The sequence below is a fragment of the Microcaecilia unicolor genome, chromosome 3 (genome assembly GCF_901765095.1).
Source record: "Microcaecilia unicolor chromosome 3, aMicUni1.1, whole genome shotgun sequence".
NCBI classification, from domain to species: domain Eukaryota; kingdom Metazoa; phylum Chordata; class Amphibia; order Gymnophiona; family Siphonopidae; genus Microcaecilia; species Microcaecilia unicolor.
The window spans coordinates 203,691,889-203,704,004 of record NC_044033.1 but is presented as its reverse complement, the minus strand read 5'-3'; the positions used below and the strand labels follow the sequence as shown (position 1 = coordinate 203,704,004).

General features: G+C 46.4%; 1 protein-coding gene across 1 annotated transcript in view; it reads right to left on the bottom strand.

The window, feature by feature from the left end:
• The window catches only part of AKAP8 (A-kinase anchoring protein 8), a 144,553-nt gene that overhangs the window by 43,800 nt on the left and 88,637 nt on the right, over positions 1-12,116 (bottom strand). Inside the window, 2 exon segments of the mRNA XM_030197177.1 lie at positions 5,401-5,428; positions 6,591-6,631. Coding sequence (XP_030053037.1) covers positions 5,401-5,428; positions 6,591-6,631 — 69 coding nt within the window.

The window sequence follows — 12,116 nt, the reverse complement described above, 5'->3', positions numbered from 1 at the left end:
CTGTTCCTGCATAGGTGGGAGCAGGAACTTGAAGAGAAGGCTTCCGGGGCAGACCAAAGGCAGCGTGTATACGTCGCTACCGCTGCCAGGAGCACAGAAAGGTTGAAGACGACTGCTGCCTGCGCCGGAGGGAGGAAGAGAGGGGGTAAATGGAGTCACGATCCTGGACATCGTGGGGGGGGGGGGGCAGCAGAGGAAGATGGATGGGACTGGGAGGGGTGGGGAGCAGAGGGAAGGAGCAAGAGATGGATGGGACTGGGAGAGGTGGGGAGCAGAGGGAAGATGGATGGGACTGGGAGGGGAGCAGAGGGAAGGAGCAAGAGATGGACTGGAGGGGTGGGGAGCAGAGGAAAGATGGATGGGACTGGGAGGGGAGCAGAGGGAAGGAGCAAGAGATGGAATGGAGGGGTGGGGAGCAGAGGGAAGGAGCAGGAGATGGATGGGACTGGGAGGGTGGGGAGCAAAGGGAAGCCTACTGGAAAGAAGACACTGCATAAAACAAAAGACACTGGGACCAAAGCGAATAGAAAAACTAAATGATCAGACAACAAAAATAGAAAAAAGTATTTTATTCAGAATTTAATTGAAATATGTCAGCTTGTTGAAATGTGCATCTGTGATATTTTGCCTGTAAATTTCAATCCCTCCCTCCATATTAGCATATTCATTTGCATATGTATATATGCAAATGAATATGCTAATATGCTCTGCCCCATCCTTTGCCCCCCCAAATGAAACAAACTACACCTATGGATACGACCTATTAGTGGCCACGGAGGAAAAGCGTAAAGAAGGCCGGAGGGCCACAGCTGCAAGAGGGCGTCGACCCCTACCGCTCTTGCATCTCTTTGGCGACTGAAGAAGCGAGGAGCTTTGGAGTTGACACTGGAGGCGGAAAGATCTAAAACTGGAGGACCCCAGTGGTCTACTATCAACTGAAACGCCCGATCGCTGAGAGCTCACTCCCTGGGATCGAGAGTGTGGCGACTGAGAAAGTCTGCTTGAACGTTGTCCACTCCTGCTACATGCGAGGCTGATATGGCCGTGAGGTGAATCTCTGCCCAGGCGAGGAGACCTTCCGCTTCTCGACACAGCAGACGGCACCTCGTTCCTCCCTGGCGGTTGCTGTAGGCCACTGCCAAGGCGTTGTCCGAGAGAACTTGCACCGCTTTGCCCACCAGGAGAGACTTGAAGTGCTGCAGAGCTAACCGAATCGCTCTGGTCTCCAAGAAGTTGATGGATTGAGCTGCTTCCAGCGGAGATCAGAGACCCTTGGTCCACTTGTCAAGGCAATGAGCTCCCCAGCCTTGGAGGCTGGCATCTGTCGTCAACGGTATCCATCGAGGAGACTCCAATGGCATCCCTACAGTGAGATTCTTCATCCGTAGCCACCAAAATAGAGAGGCACATTCCCGGTTGCACAGAGACAACTTCTTCAGAAGAGAATCGGTTTGAGCCGACCACCGGGACAGAAGACACCACTGAAGAGACCTCATGTGAGCTGTAGCCCAGGGCACTACCTCTATCGTGGCTGCCATGGACCCGAGAACCTGAAGATAATCCCGAGCACAAGGGAGTTTGTGATGTATCAAATTCAGTATCTGAGACCGGAGCTTTAGAATCCTGCCCTGCGGAAGAAAAACTCGACCCTTCGCCGTATCGAAGATGACCCCCAAATACTCGAGAGACTGAGAGGGAACCAAACTGCTCTTGGCTAGATTCACCACCCAACCTAGGGACTGCAAGAACGATACCACTCGCTCTGTAACTTGACAACTCTCTTGATAAGACTTCGCTCTTATCAACCAGTTGTCTAGGTAAGGATGGACTAGAATCCCCTCTTTCCGGAGGGCCGCTGCTACCACAACCATAACCTTGGTAAATGTGTGTGGTGCTGTCGCAAGACCGAAAGGCAAAGCTCGAAACTGGTAATGTTCGATTCCCGGCACAGGCAGCTCCTTGTGACTCTGGGCAAGTCACTTAACCCTCCATTGCCTGCCGCATTGAGCCTGCCATGAGTGGGAAAGCGCGGGGTACAAATGTAACAAAAATAAAAAATAAAATAGAACCGCAAATCGCAAGAACTTGTGATAAGCCGGGCGAATAGGAATATGCAAATACGCCTCTGTAAGATCTAATGCCGTGAGATATTCCCCTTTGCGCACTGCGACTATTACGGACCGAAGGGTCTCCATACGAAAACTTGTGACTTTGAGAGCCCGGTTGACAGCTTTGAGGTCTAGAATAGGATGAAAGGAATCCTCTTTCTTTGGGACCACAAAATAAATGGAATAGCAACCCCGCTTGTGCTCCGTCTGAGGGACCGGGCAAATGGCTTGAAGATCCAAGAGCCTCTGTACAGTCTCCCGAATCGCCTCCGCCTTGAGACGAGAGCGGCAGGGAGACTCCAGAAAGGCGTCTAAAATAGGCCTTGCGAATTCTAATGCATAACCGTCTCGAATAACCTCCAAGACCCACTGATCTGAAGAATTTGGGCCCACCTCTGATAGAACTGAGCTAGACGAGCTCCTACGGGAATCAGAGGAGAGCCCCTCGCACCTTCATTGGGAAGCACGTGATGGGGAGCGAAAACTCGTGCCTGAGAGTCTGCCTCCTCTGCGGTAACCGCGAAAGGATTGAGTCCTGTTGAAAAAACGAGATCTCTGAGTCTGAAGACCCCTATCAGATTGAAATATATGGAAAGCGCGCATGCGACCACGACCAAAGCCCCGCCACTAGACTGCCGAGGTCTATCTTCCGGAAGACGCGGAACCTTAGAATCCCCTAGGGAATGAACCAATTTATCCAAGTCTTCTCCAAACAAAAAGGAACCCCTAAAGGGGAATTAACTTAGACTTGGAGGCCGCAACCGCTGACCAACCCTTCAACCAAAGAGAGCGACGAGCTGCGACTCCCAAGGCCAAGGATTTAGAAGAAGCCCTCAACAGATCATACAGAGCATCGGCTAAAAACGCAGAGCCCGTCTCAGTCTTTGCCACTTCCACATCAAATCGCACCTATATCATCGGAAGATCGGTCCAAAACTCTTTCCGCCCAACGAAAACAAGCTCTGGCCACCAGAGAACCACAAATGGCCGCCTGAACAGCCAGGGAAGAAACATCAAAACTATTCTTTAGAAGAGAGTCGTCTCCTGTCCTGAGCATCCCGCAGCGCCGTTCCTCCATCTACCGGGACCGTGTTTCGCTTGTAACAGCCGAAACCACGGCATCTACCACGGGAAGCTTAAGCAGAGCTCTATCAGCCTCTGGGACCGGGTAAAGGCGATTCATAGATTTAGAAGGACGAAAAGCCGCATCCAGGACCTCCCAAATATCCTGGTGCATCGGAAAAGTTTTAGTGGAAGATCTGAATCCCTTAACCAAAATATCTACCTTTCGCACCTCCGAGTCAGGAAGAGAATCCTCAAAATGCAAAGTAGAGGACACCATAGAAATGAGATCCTGTAAGTCTTCTCTATGGCACACTCTAGCTACAGCGGGATCCTCCCCCTGAGACAAAGGCACAGCGTCTGGATCTAAAGATGAAGGATCTTCCCAAGAATTCTCCACTAAGTCCTCTTCCTCCTCTAAAAGGGGCATTTCCTGATCCTGAGTGGAAATAAAATCTAATTGGGAGTCCCAATCCCTAGGTCTCTTGGGATGGAGGATAGATCTAGCAGGCTCTTCTGACACTTCTGCCCCTGAAGCACTCCTCTGCATCAAAAAAGCCTGATACATCTGCAGGACAAACTCAGGAGGGAAACCCCCTGCCTGAGTGCCTTCAGCCTGCACCATAAACCCTGAGTTAGGATCAGGTAAGGTCGCTAAGCTGCGCAAAGCAGGCTGTACCCCTGCAGGAGAAATCGGAGCTGAAGTTAAAATGGCCGCCGTTCACGCCAAATTCGCAGCGCCACCCCCGAAGCCGAGCCTGAGGCCTCCGCACTAGGCGCCAACGACTTCGCGGGGGAAGAAGGAACAGCCGTCAAAGCATAGCCAAACGTCGACTGAGGGAGAGGAGCCGAGGAAACTTTGAGCGACGTACAGTATTTACAAGCGCCAGAGGCATTAACGCCTCGGCGCTGACATACAGAACACCTTTTCAACTTCTCCGACATTTCAGAGAAGAAAATGTGCACGCGGTTCACGCGGAGTTTCCTTTTTTTTTTTTTTTTTCAATTAAACAGAGAACTACCCTGTAGCCAACAAAAAAGGAACTGGACAATAAAATACAGCACCACCAGAAAGAGGACACGAAATAAATGCAGCTTAGCCTTTTTTTTTTCTCCACACAGCTGAGTCACAGCAGGCAAGATATATCCAGACTATCAAACTGAGCTGTCTGCTCGTTAAGTCAGTGGGGAAAGTTTTTTTTTTAAAACACTGGCTGCCTCTCCCAAAGGTACACACCTTTCCTCAGAAAGGGTGGCCCTTCCCTTTTCCAATAATTAATAATTATTTCTGAGTTGAATATCAGGGAGATGGGGAGGAAAGGGAGAGGGACCCGGGAACACCTGAGTGTGGCACCCCAGAGGCTGAGAACATAGGAGAGGTAGAACAGAAAGCCTCTAACACTATTCCCCAGACACAGAAAATAAAATAAAGAGAAAACAAGTACATATAGATATATGTCCTACAGAGAGACACTAATGGGCTCACTTCCTACCTGTTGGGAGACTGAGAAAATACAGAGGCTAGGGTCACATGACCAGGGCTCTTATTGGCTCTCTTAAGTCAGAGTTTTTTTCTCAGTCTCCATCTGCTAGTAGGCGAGCAAAACCCATCAGTCCAATCCTGGGCTGGTCCGGAGGGATGCTAAGGAATTGGGCTATGCCACTGCATAAATGAATGGAGGTAATGTCTAGGGAAGAGGATATACTGGACCATAACAGAGCCAACTGGCTTCTGCGCTGAGACTTCTCTTCATGTTCAGGAACTGCTCTTCCACTTCATGCTCTTGGAGCTGAAAGAGCTGCTTTTCCCTGACCCTCAGCAATATTCCTCTACATTCATAGCTGTCTTCTGGCTGGTGAATGAGTCCCAGGAAGACAAAAGGTCATGGGCATTTTTAGCCACCCTACCATGAGAAACCCAAAAGGCTGGCTTACTTGGTGCCATGGCACCATGCTAAGAAAAACAAAATTTCAATTTATGACGTTAAGGAAACAAAAAAATGATAGACTGTCAGGAAATCATATAGAGAAGACACTTCAAAACATAAAACAAACAAAAAAAAAAATTCCATGGCACAGATTTGTTTTCACCTCCATTCAGTAAATGGGAAGAAATGAACATACTCAGAACTTTACATTACTTCTGAATTCTGGAAAGCTATTTCTTCCCAATGCCAGTGAATATTAATACCTATTTATGTGGCTGATTTAGTCCTCTTGGTTTACCTACCTTTTTGCTTCTCTCCACCTTCATTTTCCTTTTAAAGAAAAGAAACATTTTATAAGCCACACACTGTTGTACAAATACAATAAAAAACAGTACTCTTTTTTTTTTTTTTACCAGATACACTGAAGTGTTTCAGCCTACAAATGAGCCAAGGATTCACATCAGCTTTCCAAAATTACACATCACCTTCATGTACCCTCAACTTCAAAGCAAAATGAGCACAATTTGGGCCAGGCCTTCAATTCTGGTATCAGGTTTCTTGTGCAAAGTTTTGAATGTCTCACCCCTATACTACACTTCTCCAAATAAAATAGTGAAACCAAATACAAAGCACAGGGTTTGTATTTGGAAGTTCAGCCAAATGTCAAGGATTTATTTACTCTGATACAATGCTGCCGTGAAGTAGTGTTTTTTTGTTGTACACAAAAAGTGGCTGTTATTCTTGCAGTTCTATTTTGTATTTTCTGAATAAAAACATTTAAAATTAAAAATATAAACTGTCTTATAGAACTAAATCTCACTATGTTCTCTCTAAAATACAAATTTTAACACTTCCTGTGCAGCGCCTCCCTCTTAACTTGTACCCTTTTGCCTTTATTCCTCCTTGGCCAGCAGCATTACTTTAGAGCTTTCAGCCTCTAATGACTGTCTAACACATCAAATATCCCTGTCACTTTGATTCAGGCAGAGGCTCTTCACATCTCATATTGTAAAACACAAGGAGCCCTGCATAGTTCAAATACTGAGGTTGCGCAGTCCAGTGGTTCAGCACTGCCAACTGCCAAGCAGAGTGTTTACAGTTCAATTCCCAGTCCTGTAGGCAAAGAGGTGAGCTCTGACTCTTAGCCAAGATCTCAACATATCATTAATGTTTTCTTGGTTGAACCTAACTGTAATGTATTTAAAAGAAAGCTGTACCCTACATCAATAAGCTTTGTTTTTCAGTTACAGCATAACAACAAATAAAAGGTTATGCAAGCGCCAACAGCAAGTGTAAGTGTCTGAGGAAGCAAATGCCACAGATAAGTATCTATTTGTTCCTTTTAGGAAATGAAAAGCAGTCTTCTTTAGATTTTAATTTTTTGCCTGGATATGACTAGTCATTAAATTATTTAATCTGACTGGAAGGGCCTTGAAAGCATACAACAGCTCCAAGGAGCAAAGAGTCAACAAACTGATATAGAAACACTTACAGCCTTTTCCCCATCTCCAGACTTATCTTCACCTTCTGCATCTTCTACAAAAAGCACAAAAATAGCATTAACGGTACCACTCCACAATCTCACTTTGTCATGCTTTGATCAGATTGCTTTCTCAAGCAACCCATTCTAGACATGCTATGAAAAAAAGGTAAAACACTTCAAATACCGATTCTTCCCAGGTTGCCCCAATATCAAAATTATTCAGACAGGACAATATAATAATTTTTTAAAGACCCAACAAGATCACCAAGGAGTTCAAGGCTTCGCTTACTAGGAAGTGTTTTCCCAGGACCAACAACACTTTCAAAGGCTTCTGTCAGATGTGCACTTTTTCAATTTGCACATTGAGGATTTGGATATTTCTTCATACTCCCTTAGTTTTCTATTTCAACTGGAACTGGTCTCCACTGGGGACATGGCATCATAAACGTTTATCTGCAACTTTCTAGTTTTTCCCTTTTAGGATGGTGGACTTTGGTCCTGAGGAACTGAGTTCAATTCCCACTTCAGGCACAGGCTGCTCCTTTTGACTCTGGGCAAGTCACTTAACCCTCCATTGCCCCATGTAAGCCGCATTGAGCCTGCCATGAGTGGGAAAGTGTGGGGTACAAATGTAACAAAAATAAAAAATAAAATAAATATTCCTTGCCCCACTCCAGTCACCATCAGTAAGGGAAAATTAGGTTCTTACCTTGGTAATTTTCTTTCCTTTAGTCACAGCAGGCACCAATCGGGGAGCGCTAGCGGCATTCCTCGCCGCAGCATGCTGCCTGAGAGCCACCACTCCATACTGAGCCGGGCCACAGGGAGCCACGTGAGTCTGCATTGATAATCCTGAGATATTGGAGACCACCGTTGAAGAAGAGAACACTGCAGAGGTCTCAGGTGTGCTCTCGCGCAAGGCACCACTTCCAAAGTGGCTGTCATCGACCCCAACAGTTGGACTATGTCCCAAGCTCGTGGGCGAGGCATCCTCAGGAGCAGACGGACCTGGGTCTGAAGATTGCACCGCCTTTGCTCGGGTAGGAATATCCTCGAGGATGTGTCGAACCGGACCCCCAAATATTCTACAGATTGAGAGGGGGTCAGGTGACTTTTGGCTATATTGACGACCCAGCCCAGAGATTGCAGTACTGAGACCACTCTGGCTGTAACCTGATGACTCTCTTCTACAGAGTCTGCTCTGATGAGCCAGTCGTCTAGGTATGGGTGAACCCGGATACCCTCTTGCCTGATAAAAGCAGCTACTACCACCATTACCTTGGAAAAGGTTCGGGGAGCTGTGGCGAGGCCAAAAGGCAAAGGTCCGAAACTGGAAATGTTTTCCCATCACTGCAAAACGCAGAAACCTCTGGTGCAGGGGGCCAAATTGGTATGTGCAAGTAAGCTTCTGTCAGGTCCAGAGACATGAGAAACTCTCATGGCTCTACCGCAGGGTTTCTAGCGCAGGGTTTCCATATGAAAATGCCGCACGTTCAGAGACTTGTTGACTTCTTTTACTACTACTACTACTACTACTACTACTACTATTTAGCATTTTTATAGCGCTACAAGGCGTACGCAGCGCTGCACAAACATAGAAGACAGTCCCTGCTCTAGGATAGGCCGAAAAGACCCTCCTTTTTGTGGCACCACGAAGTGGAGTAATGGCCCGCATTCGGCGGGAGGCACAGGGGAAACCGCCCCTATATGAATCAAGCCTTGAAAGGTCTCCTCTAACCGCCGCCCGTTTGGCGGCAGAACCGCATCGGGACTCCATGAACACGTCTCTTATCGGGGCACTGAATTCTATTCTGTAGCCTTCTCTGATCAGGTCCAAGACCCACTGATCTGAGGTAATCTTGGCCCACTCCTCGAGAAAGAGGGAAAGTCGTCCTCCTATCACAGGAATCGAGGAGGGGGCCGGTGCACCATCATTGAGAGGGTCGCCCTTGAATTCCAGGTCTTGAACCTGCTGCTGCGGAACGTTTGTCCGAGCGAAAGGAGTTCCTCTGCGTAACAGATGCCTACAGATGCCCGTAAGGATAGCCCTGAAACTTCAAAGGACCGTTTCATAGCTGCCTCCCGGTGACAGTCCTGCATGTCCTTCAGGGCAACTCCTCCTTCCACTGGGAGGGTAGTTTTCCTTTGTCACCGCCGTGACCAGGGCATCCACTTTAGGCACTGCTAGGCGCGCCAAATGCTCCTCACTTAGAGGGTATAATTGCCCCATAGCCCTGGCGACTTTCAAAGGCCCTCGGGGTCAAGCCCATTGAGCCATGATAAGCTCTTGGATGGAGTCATGCAAAGGGAAGGCTCGAGCAGGCTTCTTAGTACTTGCCATCCTCGGATTACCGGAGGAGGTCTTGCGGCCATCTGTCAGGGGAAAACGCGCCTGATGGTAATCCAAGGTCAGACTCCACTGGAGGGGATACAGAAAGCAGGGCCGCAGAGGACCCCTGCAGATGAGCTCTTTTTAACAGGTATGCATTATGCAGCAATAAAACAAATTCAGGGGGAAAATGGCTCACCCTGGCCTCCCGGTTCCAGTTCGGGGGAAACAGCTCTTTTATCAGCCTCCTCATGAGGCGCCCCTCCAAGCTCAAACCCCTCCGCCTCAGCGGGGGTCGCGCCATGCTGTTCCAAAATGGCGCCCGCTGCCAGCTCCACAGAGCGGGAAGGAACATCGTTCGCCATGCTCGGGCCAGCTCTATCGTCTGAAAAGCACGCCTTACAGAGCCCCGCTGCAGATTTGCGTTTGTCACAAATGGAACAGCGCTTAACTTTCTCAGCAGCCATCGCCGAAAGCAACGGAAATTCAAAATGGCGAATTCGCGCCAAAAATCATCCCAAACGCGGGCCCTCCCTGGAGGAGCTACAAAATGCTCTTACCTCACCAGACCGAGTCTCCGAGCTCCGGTCACGCTGCACAATCAGAAGAAAACCTCTTTTCTGGGATCGCAGCGCCAAAGCGCGATGCAACTTTTTTTTTTTTTTAACGTTGTGAGGAAAGTTTGAGGCAACAGTGAAAGAGGCAAATTTCCAACTCCGGAGTATCAGTAGCGAAGGAAAGGCAGGGAAAGGGCGAACCTATGTGCCTGCATCCACAGCGTGGGCAAAGACAGGGACAGGGCTTGCCTATTTGTCTACTTCCATATCGGGGGCCGGGTAAGGCAGGGAAAGGGCTAACCTATTTGCCTTTAAAGTGGGCACCATCAGCCACAACACCCCTGCTACAACTGGCAAAAGCACAGGAGCCACCCCAGGCAGAAGTTCTGAAGGAGCTTGAACAAGCTGCAACCACCCTGCTGGGGAGATAGAGAATACTGAAGAGGCAGATGGAGCTAGCTGGCCATGAGGCACTATGGTTTTTCAGTGCTCTCTATCTCCCCCTGCTGGTTGATGGACACAACCCACTCGTAATGGATTCATCTGCTTGATGACAAGGAAAACATAGTTGCCTACCTGTAAAAGATATTCACTGTGGATAGCAGGATCCCATAGCCACACAGATGGTGACTCCTAAATTTAGGATTGCAGACACCACATACAACACTTGTTGAGCAACCAAAGGCTGATCCAGGCAGTAGTGTTTAGTGAAAGCATGTATGGACAATCAGACTGTAAAAGAGCATTATAGCTATAACATATGAAGATAGCCTGGTTGATAAGGAAATCTGACACTTTTGGAAGAAAATTTGGATAGGTTCTGAGCATTATTTTATATGCCAGCATCTGGGTGTACGGAATATATATAATAAGTGGAAATTAGGAACAGAGTCTTCAAGCCAAAAGTTTTGGCTAAGCCAGTGATAAGCGGTTCAAAAAGTGGTTGAGTCAACAGCTAAGGAAATAAGCTTAACTCCCACACTGGCGTCTGCCTTGACAGACAGTCTCAAGCTTAGTAAATCTTTCATGAAATATTTTACAAACTGATATATAGTGAAATTTGCTGTCAATTGAAGATACACTAAGTCCAGAAATCCAATAAGTGAAGAAGATATTATTGAAGAATATGAATTAGGGAACACTAAGCTGCAAGTTTTGTTCCACTTCTGAGTATCCAACTGTTTTGTTCATTCCTTTCTAGAGGCTAGCTTGATGTTTTAACTCCTTCAGGCATAAGGTTATCATTTCAACATCCATGCTGATAAGGGCCAGTGCTTAGTCTAAGATGAACTCTAGTTCCTGTTTTCTGTGTGTTGAAATCCACCATTCTTGGGCACATTACAGGTAGATCTTGAGCCATTAATGCAAGAAAGGAATCCTATTTACTATGCCAATATGGAACTGCTAGCATACGTTATGCTGAATTTTTGTGAATCCTTCTGAATAGTTCCAAAAATGAACAGTATTGGGGACAAGACGTTTTATGCACTTTTCCCCATGGAATTACAAAGGCATCCAAAGCTGTTCAAAGTTGACTTGGATGGCGAGAATAAAAAACGTTTTCTGTTGCTCTCCGCTACAAGTTTAAGTTCAGTGGTCCCGAACTCTCTCACTTTTAATAACCACTCTTGAGGTTCCAACTGTATGCTCAGCTTTTTGGCCAATGCTTGTTCTCCTGATAGACAAGAAGCTACGAGAAAAATTAATTTTAGTGTTAGTTTCCCAATTTGAAAAGTTTCCTGGCATAGTCCTCTTGGAACCCATGCCTCCTTGTTTCTTAATATAAACTATCACTGCCCGATTGTCTGTTTGAACTTCATCTACTCAGGATGTCACAGAATCTGAAAAGGTTTAAATAGTGTAACGTATCACTCTGAGCTCAAGATGACTGCTATACAGTTTAAACTCTTATATGGACAGACACCCTGAGGCTGTAATGGTCCTAATTGTGTTCCTCAACCAATTTTGAAAACATTTGTTGACTTAATTTAAGCTGTAGAAATGCATGTCTCTCAATAGACTATATGGATTGGTCCACTATTGAATTGCTTTTTTAATATTTTTGAAAGAGCACGACATCTGAATGCACAAAGAGAGGGTTTGGATAAATTGGTTCCATTTTGACTTGATGTTGTGAACTAAGCTCAAAGTCTGCTCACAATCAAGGTGGCCATTAAGTTCAGCTATGAAATAGAGCCCCAATGAATTCTAGTATCTGAGTGGGTACGAGTACAAACTTCAACCAAATTATGAGGAATCAAACTACAAGTACATGAATCACTGTATATACCAAGACACCCATAACTACTTGGAGAAGTAGTAGTAGTAATTTAAACAAGGATACACAAATATGCCTTTCTTGTACAAGTGTGCTGTCACAACTGCCACACACTTTGTACATACCTTGGGCATGAAGAAAGTCCAAAAGGCAATGTCATTACATCTAAAAATTGAAGCATAACCATTTCCATGGGGATGAGCATATTCACATCTAACCAATTGTTTTGTTGGAGAGGCGATACAGTAGCTAGGGAACTCATCTTGAACTTTTTTTTTTTTAATGTATTCTTTCAGACCTTGAAGTTGCAGAATAGGTTGCATTCCTTTTGATTTTATCTAAATCGGAAAGTGCCTGGAATAAAACCCCTA